The following is a 22,067-nucleotide window of genomic DNA, read 5'->3' on the forward strand; positions in this document are numbered from 1 at the left end:
AAGACCGTTAATTGGGAGGGATCAGTATTTTATCATGAGTCCCCTTACATTCCCTCCCACTCACAGATCATTTCCCCATTGTGTCCCCTCTTTGTATTCATTTATACTTGTTTAGTTGAATGAAATGCAATGTCTCATCCAAACTGCTGGAAGAGATACATCTACATTTAAGCCACTACATATTCTGTTTGTTGTAACATCCTTGTTAAAAGAATACAAAACATAGAGTTACAAAAGCACAGTGCTTGTGTTAGAAGGGTGTGTGCCTGACAACTATCTCTGTTCACATAGTGACACAGCAGTTCCAGATTAGGAGCTTTTTGAATGGACCTACTCTGATGTTGTGCTCCAGTTCTACTGTGTTGCATCTTCATATCATTGTATGTAATGGTGGCTAACACTTTTCAGATCAGTGACATCCCTTTCTGTTAACATTTGAAGGGAGAAAGACTTGTATGAGTTAATATCTCCGGATTGGAACCTGTAACCCTTAGATTCAGCATTAACCACTGAACATATCAGTTTGTAGGTCTATTGTTTATGTTGGTAGTTTGCGAGCATTTCCCTTCATATTAATATTGTTCCATTTTGTATTTTGTTTAGGGATACTGAGAAAACAAATCTGTTTGATGCACCTCCATTGCAGGCCGACCTTTCCAACCAACCAACATGTTCACAACCCAGCAGCAGGAAAAGCTCTGTGCAGCTCCCCCTGCATTCTGGTCCTGGCTCCAGCAAATACCTAGATTTGGGAAACAATGCTTCGGAGGCCTGAAGCGACCATCCACATCTTCACTGGGACAGTTTTGTTAGGAACCTACCGTGGGTGACATCACATGCAGAGTATTCCTGCTGCATTGATATGGCCTTAGAGGAATCAAGTATTGTAATTCCACAGCCTTCAGACCCTCTTCATTGGCAATCAATAGTTTGAAGAAGTTGCATGCTGTCTTTATCTTTCAGAGCTCACAGATTAGAGTTTCTCCTCGTGTGCCATGATCGGAATGCAGTACTAGAGATGGTACAATAACAGAGAGACCGATAGAAAAATATTTGTGGCTAGAGTAGAACTGACAAATAACATAGTGTGTTGCTAGATGGATAGCATTCATGAGCTGACAACAGAAATGTTCTCCCCTTAATGAAACAGAAGTGTTTAATGTGTGGCCACATTGGTCCTAAGACCAAATAATTGCATGTTTCTTGTATGGTCTCTCTTGACAGTACAGCTTTCTGTTGACCTGTTGCCTTTTTTTCTCACTTCTCTTCTTAAAAAAAAACCTGCATATAGAAGTGTGATGAAAAAAGGCAACAGATCAACACACACATATACGTGTGTGTAAATATATGTGTATGTATGTGTGTGTATATAAATATTAATTCATACAGTGAGTTTCAGAGCATTATGTGCCTTTCATCTCTTGCTATTGTCTGCTTATATTATCATTCTGGCTCTTAGGAAGTTGTTCCATTGCAGTGCATGAAGGACTATTTTGCTCGTAAAAGGTAAAATACAGTCATCAAACCTTTTGTCACATTCAGTCCTTTGTCACATCTATTCTAAATGGAAAGCAGTTGTTTTTTAAAATATTCTTCACTGAAGCAAGCTTTGATATGCATTATCATGGCTACCTTATTGACTTTTCTTTAACATGCAACTCAGAGACGTGCACAAATGCTGTTTGCTTGTTTTAGTACATTTAAAGCCAGACCTATTGGCTTTCTCAGCATTTCGTTTTTTTGTCCTAGCTTTTGCAAGTATTGTAAAATGTCTATTCATCCGAACTTACTGTTTACCGAGTCACTAAGTTAACCTGTCCGAACCCACTGGCTCATACGCTTTACTCTTTTTTTGTTTTTTTTGTTAGGATTTCATTGGGATGCTAGCGTTGCTAGGTGTCCGCTATTTCCTTGTGAGGGCAAATGTTTTTTTGACACCCCAGAACCCATTTTGTATATGCTTCCTTCCATTCTATTTTTTTCATATAAACGAGTACATTAAAGCATGAGCACCTGAAGCAGTTACATACAAGCATACACTTTGATACAACCTCGTTTTTTTGCTTTTACCTTGTTAGTTGGATATGCTACAGAGTGCATGCTCAGTGTATTCATGCCATCCTCACAGGTTGTACACTGCTTGCGTTGTTATTGAAGCTAGCCACTATGTCTGCATCATTTACCACCTACACTCTGCGCTACTTGCGACTAATCTGCACTTGGACATACTCTGTCTCCTAACCATCACTTTAAATCTTCTAACTCCAGCCAAAGAAAGACATCCATTGACAATCATAGCCCTACACTGTTTACAGCCCTACATAAACCCCTACCAGACCGTGCTGGAAACAGCTCTCGAAGTCCTAAGTGCAACCACTCTTCAACAGGAAGCTGGTTAGTGGCCAAAATAAGTCCTCTGCTCCTAACCCCAGTACCTTAGACCTACTGACTCTGACCAAAGAACTACACCTAACTACAATCATAGCCCTACAATCCACACAACCCCAAAGAGACAATGACTGGACCTTCCTACAAAGAACTATCTCTGTCCAGGAAGCAACTACTTAACTGGAAATGGGTTTGTGACCAAGAATCATCCCCAGACAAAGAACAGGTGATAGAAACAAAAACACAGACATGTCATGACAATCAGCAAACACTCACTCAGAATGATAATATCATTTGTCAGTGCCCACCACATAAACACCCCGCAAACCAAGTTAACGATAACCTACAACTTCTAAGGGAAGACATAGAATGGGTCAAGCAGTAAGTCAACAGTCTTGTACTCGCCCTGAGGAAGATGTATGCAATCTACCAAAAACAATTACTACCCATCTAGCAGAAAAGCTATCTTCAACAACAGACTCAACACCTCCCGACACAACAAGCTCTCCTGGCCAAGAAGAAGGAACAGTCACCTCTCCGAAGAAGAAATAAACACTCTGCTTATGCACTACCATGGCACAGAGAAATATTCACTGGACCCAACATCCCTATCATCATAACATCCAACTTCAAAAACCAAAGATGCAACCCTCTTCATTCAGTCACAGTAACCTGATCCCATTCGTAACGAACACCATGTCCTCCACAGTAACTAACAAAACAGTAACAAACTTGAAATGCATGCTGCAAAGTTGCGGATCAGCTGCAGAACACACAACTGACAGCTGATAAAGCAGATGTAATCTTAAAGCATGACCTGGACATTCTTTTTCTAATTAAAACCTGGCTTAACCCAAGGGCAGCTCCAATACTGGACCTTCTCATTCCCTGGATTTTATCATCTTATGCCTTGACCGCACATTGAAGCAGGGGGGAGGCCAGAAACGTTTTAACTGTAAATTCACTCTTGCTAGAAGAGCAACCTTCATTTGAACTCTTGGGAGCTGAAATCAAGCTTGAAGAGAAACTGATAATGAAAACACTCATTCTACACCACCTACCAGGTAACAACACAATATTCCTAGAGCAACTTATTGAAACAGTTACAATCGATGCTACATCACTTTCTAATACACATGTATTAGAAGACTTCAACCTACACTGGAACAATGACAAAGACCCCACAGTGGCTGCACCTGCTCCAGGACCTCAACAAAGGTGCCACTCTTGACCTCATTGTCTCCAAATCAGGATCAGTAAACATGCCAGACATCACCCCAACAGATTGGTCATATCCCCATCAAATTCTTTTCCAAATCTCTGCTCAAGAAACCTAAATCAAGGGCCAAACAAGAAGAGAAAATGTGGGTGAGGGATTATAGCAAAGTAAACAGAACTGGTGGCTTTGCCAAACCTACTTGGCCCCTCTGACAGACCAAACATGGGCTCAAGAACTGATGCACCTCTACCTCAGTATGCCGGTCATAGTTCAGAAGGTTGCTCCAGTATGTCTAAGAAGGCAAATAAAAAAACCTTCAGTTCAGTGGTTCAACCAAAATATAAACAATGAGAGAAGACAACTAAGACATATGGAACGACTTTGAAAGAACGACCGAAACACTACCCACCTCACACAGTTGAGAATACACAGAATCTCATATAAAAAGGTGATTTTGAATGCCAAAACAACATTAGATGTCAACTAGAGAGAAGAAATAGGGCAGAAAACTCTTTAATATAAAACCACAGCCAGAAAAGCCTGCAGAAGCCATAAGTGAAAGCAACGCGACACACACCTGTAACGCCTTCTCCACTTTCTTCAAAGATAAAATCGCCACCATTAGCAACTCCATTCTAAGCCAAGCCAGTACCCATCCCAGGGAATCCATCAATCCCACTCTCACAGCACATAGCACGGATACTGACCAACACACCCAAATTGTTCCAAGAAAAAACAGAGCCTTCTGGAAAAGTTTTAGATCTGTGTCTGAGGGGGGAAATACAGAAAAACATTCAGGCATTTCGACAGTCCCATTTCCTCCCATCTACTTGAAGGGATCGACAAAGCTAACACTCCCTTATTGATGAAAATCGTAAACGCATCTCTCCAATAAGGATCCCTCCCAGAACGCTTGCAGATGGGCCAAGTATCTCCCCTACTAAAAATAAACTGGCACTGACCATAATGACTTAATCGACTTCCACCTTGTCTCCAGTTTGCCTTTCCTGGCTAAACTGATGGAAAAATATGCCCATGTTCAGCTATGTGAGCACATTAGGAATTTTTAACTTTTAGACAAACAGCAATCAGGTTTCAGGCCTGAACACAATACAGAGGTTACCATTATAAACATCCAAGATGATATACAAACATCACTAGACCAAAACAAATCCTGTCTAATACTAGCGTTTGACACGGTCAGTCGCACATGCCTCAGATAAACTCTTGATCTCTGGATGGGACAATCTGGAGCTGTCCTTAATTGTTTCACCTCCTTCCCGTGGAACAGACAACATAGACTCAAAATAGATCAGATGTAGCAGACATCGACAGGGGCGTTCCACAAAGATCTACAGTCTCTCCAACACTCTTCAATCTATACATGGTACCACTCACTGACAAACTGCCCTTGACTCAACACATAAATAAAGTGATCCACACTAGCATTGGGCTAATGAGAAGCCTCAGAAAAATCTTCAAGTGGATTCCACTTGCTTCTCGGAAACCCCTTATTCAGGGCCTTATAATCAGTCGCCTTGAATATGGCAACGCACTATTGGCTGATGTGAACGAAGGTTCTCTAACTAAAATATGCTGCCTGGTGCATAAGTCTATAAATGGACAGGGACCTAAGTACCTTCAGAGAAAGCTCCAGGGTTACTGTCCGGGAAGGACTCTACGGTCATCAAATAAACATCTTCTAAAAGTCCCAAAGGTTAGGACAATCAGGAATGGGGATATAAGCTTTTCTAAAATAGGCCCCACCATTTGGAACACCTTACCACTGTTTATCAGAATTGACCCAAATCACAAAACGTTTTGCAAAAATCTTAAAACTTGGCTCTTTTAAATCCGATAAAATCCCCCTGTCTCTCCACCTTTAGTCCAGCTCCCCGCAAGCGCTCTGAGACCGAACGGTGATATATGCGCTATATAAAAATAAATACATAAACATAAATCCTTATACAATCAAAAATCTCTTACCACTTGCTGATGATACTCAGCACTGCATCAAACCTTCCTTTCAAGATGATATCTGGAGGCTGAATGAGACCCTGAGAAAAACACAGGACTGGCTGGCACACAATCATCTTAAACTAAATCCGCTGAAAACAGAATGAATTCTTTTCGTTCCATCCCTTAGATCCTAGCAACTGCAACTTTGTTCTCGTAACATCAAATCGCTAAACTGCCCCCAACCATCTGTAACTCAATAAAATCACGAGGCATTACTCAAGACTCAAATCTAAACTTGCAAGATCACTTACAAGCTGGAACCAGCAATGCTAACCTACATCTTACCCTTCTAAGAAAAGAACAACTTCATACCGCTAGGACACCTCAAAACAGCAGTGCAATCTCTAGTGCTCTCAAGGCTGAACTATGGCAATGCCACTCATAGGTCTACCTAAAGCCAGCCTAGCCCCAATGAAAGTGACCATAAATTCAGCAGTACGACTTAACAAGCACATATTGTTATGTTTGCTTTTCCCCATTACCCAAGCACACAACTGGATCCCAGTTGAAGCGAGGATCCAACAGAAGGTTGCATGCATAACACACAGAGGCCTACACAGTTCTGGTCCTAAATACTTGGCGAATAGGATTAAGCTACCAGACGACGGAAGGAATTTGAGGAGCACCAAATCCATCCTTCTAGAACCACCCAGATTAAAAAAAGGAAAACTCATGGCCGCACTTTTGTTGGAACTGCCCCAAACATTTAGAGTTCAATACTACCCTCAACGAGAGCAATTACCTCTCTCAGGCTCTTTAAGAAAGAAGTGAAAGCCATACTACTAGGAAAACATGTGGCATAAGAGAACGATTGGAACTGGCTTTCCACCCTATTTGATACAGTACCCTATTGAGTTATACAATGCGCCTCGATTTCTAAGTACATCATAGACTAAGTGACAAATGTTCTTACTGTACTGCAACCCTCTTGAACTCTCTTGTTGTACAGTGCTTTGATATCGTGATGGTCGTGTTGTGCTCTATAAAACACAATAAATTCAATTAAAAAAATTGAAACATGGGATAATTATGGTGTGCACGGAGAACAAGCCAGATAAAAAATGAGTTCCCTGTCTCTACTTTGGCCTTAAGTGCCTAACATTCTACCTTGCACTACGCTTCCTCCAGCCCAGTGGAAGAAGACTGTAAACTAAGTTGATTACTCTTCTAGGTGGTCACTATCTCTTTTACATCCTGACCCTAACGTGAATGGCCTTCTGCGGAGTCAGAAACCTTAATTCCCTGATGTATGTATCCCCGCCCACTACAGATGACACAGCCATCAAAACTTGCCACTGTTTCCGGCACAAAAAGTCTTTCTAACTGTATTCTGTCATTTGTGCGGCCACACACATCAATTTAACGACTGGCTGCTTGGCATTTTTCCCACTCCAAAGTTTCCTTCAGAAGCTAACCTAGCGTTTGCTGCCTTCACTTCCTTCCTGCAAAAGGTCCTCCAGTGAATGATCATGGACCTGCACTACATGTGACATAGACCATAATCGTGCCGGATAAGAACAAAAAACATACTTAACAGAGCAGGTGGTTACAAAGGCATTACACTGGTCATTCCATATTGTATGAATGGGCCTGTTGTGTGGTGTTGACCACTGTATTAGAGTACTCGGTTTAAAAAAGGAGGTGGTTCACAGCTGTTGTGAAAGTGCCTTTGAAAGTGGCAGACCTTATTTTGAGGGGAAATAGTTCCATTCTTGTGACACAAGGAGGATCATGAGCTAAAGTGATGCAAGTGGTTAACATTGTGTTTAGGCTTGTGGTCAAATTTTGAGATGGAAGATGAATGGTTTTAGATTCAATGAAAGATTTCAGTCTTAGCGAAGTTCATCTTTACCATTCATTATCAGCGCACAGAGTTGCAGCTGGTAACACCAACCAGTGTGAATGAGTGAAAGGAGAAGGCGATTTCATTGTGTTTAGAGAGATTGAAAAAGTCAAACACTGAGTGAGATTGTGTAGCATGGCCAGTTCAAGGAAGGAACTACCTTCCCACATAGATTGAAGAGCACAAGAATACAAATAATGGTTCATCCAGCAAGGTAGAAAGAGAGCAGGCAGATTGGGGCAAAGGTTATGCCTAAATTCAACATAACTCTCCAGCATATCAAGGTTGATTGAGAAGTTGACAGTGGTGAGGAAGAAGGGCATGCTGTTTGTGAGTACTTCCAGTGAAATTCATATGTGAAAGCTTGATTGCAAAGATTACTGGTGGTGGTGTAATGAGTGAATTAGTTAAGGATACTCTTTGTGGTTTTAGAAAAGTAGGGAATAAGAAAATGGATGCCGCAAGCTAGCAGTTTGCTTCCTACACTTGTAAATTTTGCTAGGTATTTAATCAGTAGATTTTTTGCTCTTATATTTACTATTTAAATTAAACATTGTGATAGATTATTAAGCAACTCTTGCTAATCGATGGTGTAAAATACTGCAGAGCAGTCATGTGGAAATCAGAGTGATTGAAAGGCCTTTAAGTCATGGTTGCAGGAATTCTTCACAAATGTTAGGGGCGTGTGGGGTTTTAACCCACATAATGGGCAGTGCTTTTCTAATAAATTATTTGTCCCCAGATGTTCACACTATTCCATGTTCCTTTGCCATGCTGATGAGTTCAAAGATCAGTCTGTAAGTGGACAAGATATCCGTGTGTACAGCTTAGATTTTTTGTTTTTTGTTTTGACAGGTGTGACTGTGGTTTGTTTCACTTAAGTTTGGCTCTCATCATGAAGGCAGATCTTTATGGCCATTATGGCCGTACATTTGTTCAAGAATTAGTTGATGAGGAAAGTGCCAATAGTGCAAGATTCAAAGGTACCTGTTCAAGTTAGATTGATTTGTCCAGAAAACGTGGTGGCTGGGTGAACTATGGAGCAGATTTGTGACCTTGGCTGAGTCATTAGAATTCTTTTATGTAAATAACTGTAGGCCCTTTGCTTTCAATGCTATCAAATTTGAAATGCAAAGAAGCTGCACTTCTTGTCCTACAACCCCCTGTAGGTGATGGTTGTTGCTCTGGAGTTATAAGCAGGAGTTAATAAGTTGTTTTACTTATTTACTTTTTGATAGATTTTGCTGCCTTGATTATGGTGACTTCTTCCCAGCTATGATGATGTGGTCATGGACCAAACAGCAGTGTTCATTTCCTTAACTTCCTTTGATTTGTTAGCTCTTTTGTTTCAAAGTCAAAAGCTTGGGGTGCCCAGCTTGCATTGTTATCTGATTTGTTTTAGGCTAGGACGTTTTCCAGAGTACGTTGACATTAAAACACAGTATATCATGAAGCATTTTACATACTGTTACAAATACAAATAAGTGATGGTGCTGTCTGTAATTACCAAATATCTAATGTAAAAGGCTTGGATGACTAAGATGAAAGGAAAATGGTATTTGCACTAATCATGATTCGTGAATTTATTGCTAGGAACATAATAGCGTTATTATGGGCACATATATATCCAGGTTTGCTCTAGAAGTGTGGTGGTCGTCTTATTGTTAAACAAAAAACTCATCTTAATAACAGTGACTACTTTTAGGATATGTCACAATGGCTAATGGCTATCTTGAATTAGAGTTTTTGACCCCCCCAACATGCTTGAGTCCAGCCCTCCATGATTACCAGTCCCTGTTGCTAGTTCTTGATGGTCTTTGACTGATTAGAGACATTGACAGCAACCGTCTGTTCCTTTTGGATCACTTTGTGGCATTCAGCATGGTCAGTGCTCCGCCAGGATCTTGTCACAGCAATCCATTTACTGTGTTCCTTTAGAAACTCTAATCCTCATTTTCTATTTTCATCCTTCATCATTCTAGTCTGCTTGTCTCCACACACAATATTCCACTATGGCATTATTCTCTCATTTTTATTTAATATTATGTTCAATCTCAGGACCTCTTCATTAGGTCATTTAGATGCAATTTTTTTTCTGTGCTGATGGCATCCAAATTGTATTAGATTTTTATTAGAGACCCATTGTCACTGCTCCCCCATCTGGAGATTGATTGCTGGCCGACCATCCACCATTGGATGATCTGCAGTTCTTTGTATAAATAGTGATAAAAGTCCGTTATCCACCTGGGGGGGGGGGGAGGGGAGAGATGGTACAAATTGCAATTCATGTATGTAGCAGAAGACATTAAAACTGGTTAGGTATATTTTATTCTTAACACAAATTAGCTCTGCTCTGCTATCACTTCTTGCTTACTATTGAAACATTTCCATGTCCTTCCTCCAAACCAACATGTGCTTCTACCTCTAGATTTGGTAATGGAAACACTTTTTTATCTGGGACTCCTGTCCTCTTCATAATATAAGCTTCAGGGAAAGCATAATCTCCTTCTGAGGTTGATAGACAACTTCCAGATATTAATTCATATGGATACATGCTCAAAACGACATTGTTTGCCACTACCTCGCATAGTACTGTATATTGCCCAATGCTGCTAATCTCGCACAGAGCTTCCTTTCTTGTGTGACGTATTCCTAACCTCCAAGCTCATGCACTCCACTTAAAGTTTATGCTCTCCATGGTGACCCCCAAATAAAAAAAAATCCAGAATGGGATGTCCGTACATTTTCTATAACCTATAACACACCCTTTTGCTTTATAATTGTGAGCTATTCAGTCATCTTCCGTTCAGGAGAGCACTTAATTTGTTTTGTTGAATCTCTTCTTTTTAGTTTTCACACCATTGCTTTGTGGTGATAGTTTCATGAAGACTGAATGTGTACATGCCCTCTCTAAATTCTAAATAAAACAATATATGTTGTGTACCTATGGCATGGCTAAAATTGTGCGTTCGTGGACGTTAATGTTAGAAATGTCATGGCCTTAGTGTATTTAAGTACACGTGGAAGGACTTGCTGGCCTGAAACGTTTCTAAATTGCCCATTGTTATGGATGTGGTTTGCCTAAATTGAATGCTAAATTGTTTTTTTAACAAAATGTATAAAGTATATCATTTCTGTTTAAAACAGGAAAATTAAGTTTGTCTGGCTCTGCTGTCTGGTGAGACCTCTTACATCTCCACGACTAAAGAAATAGTTGTAGAATAGATGCTAAATGTTTTAATGGTATGAGTGTGTTTCATATTTTATATATGTATGATGAATGTTATGTTATAACACTTTGGTAGTTTACACTGAAGTTTAAAAAAGGGAACACTGGAGTCTTTTGTGGCTATTCTTTTATTGCTAAAAATAAATATTTTTATAGCATTAATGTTCTTAATGTATGTAACTGAAAAATTGTTTTTGAAATGTGATTGACAATTCTTTGTTACACGGTTACTGATTATGGCATTTAAACATTTTGTAGAACTGAAATTATTTGTAATAAACATTTCAAATTAGAAAGCAATTCTGGTTATAATTTACTTGGAATTTGAGTATGTGCCTTCCTAAACCGTTTATAATCTTGTTTTCATGTGTTAATTAGTTCATACAGAATTAAGTGGGCACAGTAGCAAGGCTAGATACTGTGAAGACTGTCCTGGCCCTGAAAGGACTTGAGGCCTGGGATGGTATTCAGTGGTGAGCAAACATCTTTCACCCTCGCCTGCCTCTGTAAAATTGTTTTTTTATGAATAAAGATGAAGGACCATGTTGCAGAAATTAACTGTCAATACATTTCGATTCTTGAAAGCCTTTAGATCAAGAATTACTGTCATAATGTTTATGTCAGCAGCATGGTTGACAAGTATTTCTTGGGCTACCAAAGTATTGGAGATGCAGATGATGGGCCTATGGAAAGAGGTAAATCCGTTGGATACATGTTGAGATCAGCAGGCCCTTTGTGCTGTTTTTGAGGCATAAAGGCAGAGACAATTTTAGGTCAAGTTCTGGACTTGTTTCACAATCCTTCACTTGCCTGCTCTCACCTGGAATACTAGAGACTCTGATGTATATGTGGATGCTTTTGGAAAACACATGATTTTTAATATCGAATCTATCAAAAACGGTTGCTTGGGTATTATATACACATTTAAGAAGATAGTGTTGATCTCCTTGGGGGTAAAATGTATGAGGCCCAGTTTTATTCTTTACGACAGTACACAGGCTAGCAATGAGAAGGATTTACCAACAGCAGTAGAGTTGGTTGCTCGGCAGTTAAGAAGTAATTTGTGGTTGACTGTGTCAAACATTGCTAAGCAATCAAGTAGGCTTGGAGCATGCTGCCCCCCTAATCAAAGAACGTAAACAGATTTGATCATGAGGGATGCCAGTCCCTGGTCTGGATCAGCACCCATAATTAAAGTAAATAAAGAAGCTGTTTTTTTCCAGGTGAATTGAGAGTTGAATATTTACCACAATGGCCCCACTTTTGGTTCAGGACTGGAGATCAGCTAATTTCTGGTAGCAAGCAAAAGACTCTGGATCAGCATTGGCTTCCATGCTTTTGTTAAGCAGAGGACTTCCCAAGCTGTAGTGTGGATTTGACGATTGTTGTGCTGATAGGTGTAATTTAATTAGGATTAATGGCATTGGCATTGCAGACTTTCTTGTTCAGGACTGTGACTTCTGATTGCTAGGCATCATTAATATTTCGGCCAATTTTTCCATGGTGTCAAAAACAGTTTTTAGTCTATTCAGCAAAATGCACAATGACAGTCACACAGACTTCAGGCCAGTAAATTCAGTGTTAGGATTTAGTCGGTCTGCAAGTACAGGCAACGGTTAAGGTTAGACATGAAACTGAATCAAAGACAATTCAATGTTCTCAGCAAGCTATGAGCACTCAAGACACCAGTGCCATCCAGGAAATATACTGATATGTGAAGAAGGTCTCATGAGGCTGTGAGAAATTCTTTGGAAGCAGTTGTCATGTTACTCTGAGAATCACAAACATCACTGATGGCCTATTTAAACCACATTTGAAATTCTGCTTCTCGCTTTGCGAGATTACTTTGGGGAGACGCTCAGAGTCGTAGTATGGATTGAAGCTGCCTATATATTCGTAACATCCCTGCTTACAATCATGTTCACCCAAAATATTCAAAATAATGGAAAAAAAATCTTAGTGTGCATGAAACATTGAAAGCGCAGAACTAGAGGCATTGTTCTGCAGCAATCATAGTGGAATAATAGACCAGTAAGAGCACATGCAAAGGAGCTATTTTTCCACATGTTGCTGAAAAAATAAATGTTTGGAGGGTCAACTCTGGAATAGATAGGGTCAGAGATGTTTTCTTAATGTGAATAATATTTAATCACACCAGGTAATTTAACTCCGTTTTCCTCTAGCCTCTGCTAAGGAACCAAAAAGTGGTCAATTTTACAAAGGAAGAAACCATGTAGTTTGGGATAGATTGTTGAAAACTTGTGGGATAGTAGGCCATTGGTTGGTAGGCTCTTGAGATTAGTAAGGTGTGTGGATTACACATATAAATTAAGATTCGGAATTACAAAATACCACTCTGTACATGGGACCTGCTAAACAATAATATAAAAGAAACTGTGGATGAAAGCACAAAGGAGATTAACAAATATTCTTTTCAGGGCAGGAGGCATAGTGTATATTAGACAATGTACTTTACTCCTATACAAAATCATCAAGCTCAGGAACTAAAACATAACATTTTAAACGTATGGGGCTACCTTATGCGAAAGAGAAAAAGACAAAAACTGCATGTCTTAGCATTGGCACAGTATCACAAATGCTGCAAATACCCAAGGAATACCTTTGAGACTCCAGCGGTGCAAACATTCTAAAGACTTTACGTGAAAAATGGTATTTGGCCTTAGTAAAATGCTCCTTCATTTTGATGCTTCTACTAAGGAATTAACCATTGAAGTGCATATAGTGAACATTGTGAGTAAGAACTCACAAAACATATGGGCCAAAATGAGTTCACTCATTTATTACAGGAGTCCAATGAAATGCTCGATAAATAGCAAAGAAAAGATATTATAAAATAAACTGCATTCATGATTGGATGGAAATCTATGCAACTAGAAAAGCACAGAAGAACGGAGAATAAAAACAGAGAGTAGTACAGAAACAGATTCTAGCACAAGCCCTCAGAGAAGGAACTAACAAGTGATTCGGGCACCTTCTACAAGTAGAGTAGGAACAAGAACAACATGTTTAGCCATCGCCTCATCGGAAAACTAGGTACAGAGGAAGCACACTACCTAGCGAACAAGTGAGCAAAAGAATCACAAGACAAATAAGATTTAGTTTTTAATGTGTCTAGTAAAACATTACCTCTAAAAAAAAATACCAGAGAGTTTCTTTTGTACCTCAGAAAAGTAAAGATTACTTTGAAGCACATATAGAGATTTCTATGTTTCTCAGGAAATTACATTTGAAATATTTTATTCATGATGAGAGCCAAGAGGCAATAACACCATTATCCCTTTAAATTTAAAAATGCATTGGAATCTCCCATCATGACCAGTACCATCAAAACTTTGGAATAGCAGTATTGCAAGATTTGAAAAAAGCTATTGTTGAATACTCTAGGCAATTGTAAGTTTAAACCACATGAAACAAAAATAAGAACAGAATATACAGTGACACTCTAATTATGAAGGCGTCGATACTGGTGGAGGAATTACAGTTACAGACTGCAGCTGGTGTGTGAAGAATACATTGACCTGTTTGAGTTAACATCAGTCTGTTGAACCTCCGTGAGACTTAAAAAAGGAGGAGCTGAAAATAAGAGATTTGGCAATACAATCAAGAAAGTATAAGGAAATAGATTAGGTTTTATTTCAATAAATGTATTCTCAAGAATACCTATTGTGTATTGTTTATCAAATATCCATCAAAACCCACAAGATCCTGCATTACTTTGCATCAGGTTTTCTAAGCCACTACCTGAAGATATTTAGGTGTTTGTTCCCACACTCCTGATGGACACAACAGATACATTCCCAAAAATACCAGAAATAAAAATCCAGGAAAAAAGCACACTAATAACAAGGTATATAGCAAATCTTTTTGGATCAGTTCTGCACACAGATGGTTTTCAAACAATAGAGGTTTTCTTGAATGACCATCTGAAAGATCAAGAAGGCTATAGGTAATACTTATGAAAAATGTTTCTATTCAACTATTACAATTGTAATTAATAATTTGCCTGCAAACAAGATGAACCACGTTGTGAAGTAATGGTGCCTTCAGGTATGTAAATATGTATATATAATACTTTGAAAAGAAGCATTACTTAATGAAAGTACTTTGGAACATTTGTAACAGGTGGCATTTTACTGACTACATCATTGCAATATGGAGCAGCCTGAAAGAAACAATAAAGCATTTTGTAGAATACTCAAAATCTAGCCTTTACTCCATAAAGCGGACTCTAACAGAAGCTGGCCCTGTTTACATTTTATAGACATAATCTTGTGTCCAGAGAATTGATGCAGAAAAGTAGACTTGTACTTGAAAAGCACTAACCAAAACAGCTGATCAACCAACTGTTTTGGTTCAAAAGTCCTCATCCATAATCTTGTTATTAGCCGCCTATCATGTGCACACAAACATTTGATGTACAGCGAAATGAACAAGTAAATGCTTAAATTTAAATGAAACAGAACTATGAACAGCAAACCTCCATAATGTGATGGTCAGCCTGGATAAACTAATCTTATTGGTTACTTAAAGCATGTCAGGGCCCCAATGGAAATCGGTAGTAAAACGGGTGATTAAAGAAAAATCTAGATACTGCGATTTAGAAGATGTGGGGGAGAAGGATCAATCCTTTTCACCTGTTAGACACAGATTATGGGGGTGAGCTACAACCCTATCTGTGTGACATTAAAAGCACCAATATTATAAGTTGGGCATTGAAGGTCAGACATGGTCAGGTGCCGGCCTTTATACGCTGGAAGAGGTTTAATCAGGATGTAGTTCATAACCCCTTTCTCTAAACGTTTTCCATTGAAACTGTCTCATGTAATTGTTGCACATCTTTTGTGACTGAAAGGAGAGGTTTGTTACTTCCAGTTTTTATAGATTAACAGGCTCATCGTGTTCATGATTTTATGAAAAAAATGGTAAAGTTTAACAATATGAGATTATGCCATGTTATATGGAACTTTGTATCCATTGTAGCGGATTGGTATGATAATCTGCCTTCAATGCTTTTATAACGAGAAACTAAAATGTTATCTTTGAATATGGTGAATTTATTTTATCATAGCACATTATGGCTTTCCTGTTACTGTTATGCCAGAAACTGCTTATGTTGCTGCTCTACTTTATGATGCATGATAGTTATCTATCCCGGAATTTAAAAGTGAAGTACAACCTTCATGGGTTTTTGCTTAGATATTTTGTTGTGATGAATGGTAGAGTAAAGATATTTTGGACACAGTTCATAAAAATGGTTATTATTGTTCAAGGTGTTCATTTTATGAATAATTGTTTGTTTTCTGATGATTTATTTTGTGTTAACAAGGTGGGGAGGGTCCTGGCGAATAATAAGAATTTGTTATTATTCTTATTGAGTTATTTTCTAAGTGATGAAATGTATGCAGTGGGTCTATAGGTTTTAACCGCTTTGCTGCGCCCGGAATTCCCCGCTGTGCTGGAGAATTCCACGGGTGCGCGGTTCGGACGGCCACCAGCCGTCCTCCGCACACGTCCACAGTGACGTCAGACAGCTGGGGCCGTCCGACGCAAGGAATTGGTTAATGTTTTGGGGGTGTTGATGGGTATTGTTTGTATTGCCTTGTCAGCAAAACATCAAACAAATAAGTAAATGCATAAAATTATTTATTTTAAAACTTTTCATTAGGAAAGCACACACAGATGGGATTGGATGACATGTGCCAAAAGTTTTTGCATCCAGGCTTTCCAAAAGGAGTTCTAAAACAAGTAAACAGAAGAATATATACAATAACGTAAAACTGAGAATAAGAGGATGAAGTGCGATATAATATTCCCATCACGTGAAAAAAAACTGAAAAATGTAGTTTTGGAAAATATTGGAGAGATCAACATTGCAGACTATTAGTTCTAAGATAACAACAATTTGTATTCATGCAAGATGAAGTGTCTAACCAGAGCGAACATTAAAAACAAAAATAGAAAGAAGTGAGCCAACAATGGTTATAGGAATATATCCATGCCTAAAATGTGTGTATTGCAGTGAACTAATAAATGGCCCAAATATATCCATACCATGTTAGGAAATATCTTTAAAGCTAATGCATTTATAACAACCAGGACCTTCCATTTGCTTTTAATCAACTGCTACCACAACACAGTTAAAACATCAAAGTCACTGGCAACAGCTCTTTTGCTCAAGCATCTGTAAGAGCTCCTACTTGAGTTTGCCTCTGCTGAAGTTTTGTTATTAGGCAAGAAGCCAAGAACACTTAATCAATTACAATCAACGTTCTGCGAAGCAAATTACATTGGCACAGGATCCCAGCGTCCATCTATCTGCAACATTTAAGAATCTCTCAACCATTGATAATATTTTTTTATCACCATCTCTGGCAGGTAACTTAGTTAAAATGGAGATCCCCACTTGTACAGAGAGCGACCATAACCCTTTGACTGTAATAATGGACTTGGAAGTTCCTGTTGCTGCCGATGTAACTGAAGTGGGCCATTCACTACAGTTCTAACTCCACACTCTAGTCAGAAGAATCAAATGGGACTCTTTAGGTGTGGATAAGATGGGCACTTTGCTCATAGAAATAAGTCCAAATTTCATTTACTACTCTCCCACAGGCCACCATCATAGGTGGGACACAGCCATTACTAAATTAAGAGACCTTCTAACAAGCCCTGAAGCTCATCACAGATTCCCCAGGCCTTCCCTCTCAGCGGATTTCCAATCCGGTTTTAGTCACCCAAAAAAGAGCCCCAAGAAGGGCTGTGCACTTGCATAAATCTAAAGGTACCATGCTGACTGCCAATAATATGTCTTTGTTATGTAAAGCCTACAAAAAATCAACATGGGAAGCTATGAAACAAAAAGAACAGAAGGACTGGCTAAAGATATTTACTCTGTTAAAGGAAAGGAAAAAAACCTGACTCACGTTTGGAACCACGTGAACAAACTTCGCTCTTCCAACAAGAGCAGTGAAGAACGCAGTTTCTGAAGAAGTCTGGTCTCAGTATGCGATTCAACAATACTGCTGTGATATCCTGGACCTCGCTGAGGTCGTAATCAGAGATCCTGCCGACATTACGCTGATGAATACTCTGAAGTTGACTACCCCGGCCCAGGTCTGCAAGTTTCTGAAATCTATGAAAAACAAAGGTGCTCCAGGGCCTAACGGCCTTCCATCTGCTGTATTCAAATGTGTGCCGGAAGAATGGGCTATGCTTTTACTTCCCTTATACAACTATGCGTTTACTACCTTTCAGATACCGGATTCATGGAAAGGCTTGATCTTGTGTCCAATTCTTAAAAAAGGAGACCTTTCCAGCTAACTACCGACTCATAGCCCTATTAGATCTTGAGGCCAAGGTCAATGCTCGGTGTCATCACAAGACACTAGAAAAATGGGTCGCGGAAAATAACATTTTACCATACTTTGGACTGGGTTCCGAGCTCCTGCCTCCACAATTGACTACATCACCGCCGTAGCCATTCTAAGTCAACAAGCAGCGCAAAAAAATCAGCTCTCCCTCCATGGCTGCTTTATAGACTTCAGTGCCGCCTTCGATAAGGTGTCTCGTAACACTCTATGGAGGAAATTAGACAAGTTGGGGATCCCACGGAACCTGCTCGAAGCCCTTATCTCCCTGCATAAGAACACATGGGTGCGAGTCAGAACTGGCCCCACGACAGTCTCTGCAAAAATTCCAACTTCAGACAGGCTAAAGCAAGGATGTGTTCTTGCTCCCTTCTTGTTTAACCTCTACACCGCTGACCTGGGGAGATTCCTGGAGCAAGGCAGCCTCATGCCGCCAAAACTGGGCCATGCAAAAATTAATCTGCACATTCTGCAATATACTGACGTTATTGTCATAATAGACCAGGCCAAGTTTGGCCTCCAACGAGCCTTGTGTAAGCTCAACGAATACAATACAGCTAATGCTCTTAAAATTAACCATGATAAGACAAAGGTTTTGATTTTCGGCCGTTGCAAGAAAAAGAAAATTCTAACATGGAACATCGGGCCAACAAAGATTAAAACAACATCAAAATATAACTAATTGGGGGTTTGGTTTAGCGAGTCTTCTAGACCATCAATCCACTTAACTGCCCTGAAAAAGAGAGCTGGAGCAACAACATACAGCCTGACTCGACTCAACCAGTGCCTGAGTAGTCCCTACGCTGAAACAATACTGAAGGTGATCAAAGCTACCCTTCTTCCTGCCCTAAGTTATGGGCACCAGGCCTTTCCTGATGCATGCTCTGCCAGTCTCAACCACACCCTGGTTACCACTTATAAAAAAAATATTGTGTCTCCCGAATTATATTCACAGGGCAAGACTACGACTGGAGCAGGGTCTCCAAAGACAATCTATTTTCTGTGAGGCTGACACCCTGAAGTACTACATAAGGGCACTAAAAGCTGCAGATAATACGCTTAAAGCCTGGTTAAAATTAACCCTTGCCAGCACTGGGAACCGATGGAACCGTCAAATTGTAAAAGCCATAAGAACGCTACATATTGACGAAACATCACTAACTGCAGACTCTATTCCATACACTGTCTGGAAAAGGGTTATCAATAAGCAGGCAAGACAAATCTCCTACCAGATGGACACTCAAGTTTTAAAACCGTCAACTATCTTGTTCCCCTTGAATGATTCATACCTCCCCGGGGTACCGCAACCATACCTTTTTGATAGTTTGAACGCAGTGGCCTGCAAAAATATAATGTTTGTGTCTTCTAGGTCTGTGCATTGTATTTAAGCTACGAAAGGAAGTGTAAAATAGCTCTGAATAATTTGAAGTATCATTTCTGCTATCATTCTAACAACCCCCATAGGTAAAGCAAACTTGTGTTATGTGCTACATTGACCCTATACCATTTAAGGGCAGCAGAGTTCATGTTGACTCTGAACCACAGATGAAAATGTAGCCTATCCTGCACAGTGTTTCAGTCTGTATACACCTGTTCAGGGAAAGCCAAGTTCCTCCAGATACTGAAGCCCTGTTAAAAAACTAATGCCCTGCCATGGACAATCTTTACATGCATCAAACCTCTGATAGTCACTGAACCTACATTGAGAATGGAAGTAGATACAAGTAGAAAAGTGTGTACTGTTAGCACTGTTTACTCTATGGAGAGTGTTTACTTTATACCACACTGTTTGCAGACAGTGAAACTCTAATGAGAAATACACCTCAGAGTATATAAAAGTATCATCTAAGACCAGTGTACACTCTATTCAAAAGTTGTCCAAAGAGTGACTACTCACTTAAAATAACCAAGGTCTGAAGATGCTAAAGATAATACTACCTGCAACCTTCATACTGTGGTGAAACCTTTATAGATAGCCCATCTTCTGAAGCAAAACAAGCACATGTACATAGGTTAGTACATGGTGCACACAGTCTTCTATGTTAAGTAGAGATTTTCTTGCTAAAACAACTCTTTCAAATAACTCAAGGCTGCCTACAATACTTAGTATGTAGTACGCAGAATCTTTGCCCTGCTGGAAAAAAATGTTCTGTGGTGCCAAAATACAAGTCGTCAACTGTCACCTGTACACTAAGTTACTCTTCCTTACCAAGATTTACAATGTGTTCAATATCTCTACACACTTATGGTGCATTAGGAAGGTAGAAAAGTAATATGGTAGTTACATGCCACTATGTAAACTATAAAACAATCTAACACACTCATTGGATGATGTCATCAGTGATGTCATAGAACATGTCATAAGTGATGTAATATGTGAAGTCATAAGCAGTGCATGGCGGGGCACAAGTTATAGTTAGCTATGCTAACTATAACTGATGAATTTCTGTGATTTGAGTTCAAAACGTTAATGTTGTCACTGACATATTCTCCTGACTATAACATTACTTTAACCTTCGTTTTTTTTATCAGTGAATATTTATTTACATAAATATATATATATCGTTTTATACTATGATGAGACTGTCATTTTGGTGAGATGCCTACACTCTTGCAGGCCTTTTCTGTGTCCTACTACAGAGGTGCACTGTAATCTCACAAAACGTTTTCTATTTTAAATTCAAGTGATGTAGTGTGCAAGTGTAATTCTGTTGCGGTGCAGACCATAATTCTGACCCAGAAATCTGCAAACGTGTGCTTGCGTGGAGTGTTGTTTTTTTTATTTTTTTACTTTACAGTTGCTGTGTTCTATGCCTGCATTGTGGAATTCTTTCAACGGTCCACTACTGATACCTCCCAGAAGGAATCTGGTAGTGGGAATTGGGTCTTGTTGAGGTCACCTGGTTGAACCTTCATCTGAGCCCACCTCTGCAGGCAGCCTCTTTCTTCTCCCTCGGTGGTGATTGCTGACATTTGAAAATTATGGGGTGTTAAAGTTGGGGATGAAATGTATGTAGCGGGGCACCAAAGAAACTTATATTAGCTGGATGTGGAGGGGGAGCTCTCTGCAACAAAACTTTATAAAAAAAAATAGGGACAATTGGTACATTTTAAACCTAATTTTAATAAAATAAATTGTGAGAAAGAAAGAAGGTTTATAAAACTATTCTGGGCATTGAAAGGTCACTAGCCACCACTGCCAAATTGTGTGATCCTAAGCGAATACTTTATTTCACTGAGTCTCCTTTTGAAATCCAAAATGTGAATTCAGAACGTGCACTTTACAAAAGCATCTCTTGTACTTGATTTAATCGCCTATAATTTTGCTCCATCTATGATAACAATCTAGGAGACAGATAGGGTACATGTGACATTTGACTTGCCTTCTAGGTCGCTGAGATCATTGTCATCAGGGCAGGGGCAGGAATGTTTCTCAGCTCATGTTTAAAAATGTACCTTTAATAAATAGTTCTCAATGCTGATTTACAAAATTGAAAATCTATCCTATGTCAGAATTACACATTTTATTCATTTTGAAAACACTGTGTCATATTCTAACATTATGTTTGTTCTATTTATATGCCAAATATTTTCACAACTCAAATCGTGCATTGCTCTCAGAGCTAGAGCTGACCCTTGACTCAGCTCTCCATTTGTTGTCGTGCCCACCTTTACTCATAAATGTTGAACTTATCTAAGTCTTCTGAAACACAAAGGATTCTTTAACATGCTGCAGCGTTCCACTGTTCAGGGGTTAGCGCCATGTCTACCTGAAACAAGTATGTTCTGTAATCTAGTTACAGTTGTTGAGAGTGCATACTGTTTATTAAGCAAATAGACATTAAAACAACTAATTCCTGCCTCCCAAGCCTTTCCTATAGCTTTGGGGAGCCTCAAACTGTCTAATTTGTCACACTTGTAACAGTGTGGTGGCTAGTAGTTGTGTGAGTACTGTCATTGGCAGCGACGCAGTAGCAATGGGTG

General features: G+C 39.3%; 1 protein-coding gene across 1 annotated transcript in view; it reads left to right on the forward strand.

Moving 5' to 3' along the window:
* FZD6 (frizzled class receptor 6) overlaps window positions 1-2,941 on the forward strand; it is a 313,524-nt gene extending 310,583 nt beyond the window's left edge. Inside the window, exon 7 of the mRNA XM_086966093.1 lies at window positions 604-2,941. Within this exon, the coding sequence (XP_086822219.1) occupies window positions 604-775 (172 nt within the window). The 3' untranslated portion in view covers window positions 776-2,941. The remainder of the gene's footprint in view (window positions 1-603) is intronic.
* The last annotated feature ends 19,126 nt before the right edge of the window (window positions 2,942-22,067 follow it).

The sequence above is a fragment of the Lissotriton vulgaris genome, chromosome 4_1 (genome assembly GCF_964263255.1).
Source record: "Lissotriton vulgaris chromosome 4_1, aLisVul1.2, whole genome shotgun sequence".
Classification (NCBI taxonomy): Eukaryota; Metazoa; Chordata; class Amphibia; order Caudata; family Salamandridae; genus Lissotriton; species Lissotriton vulgaris.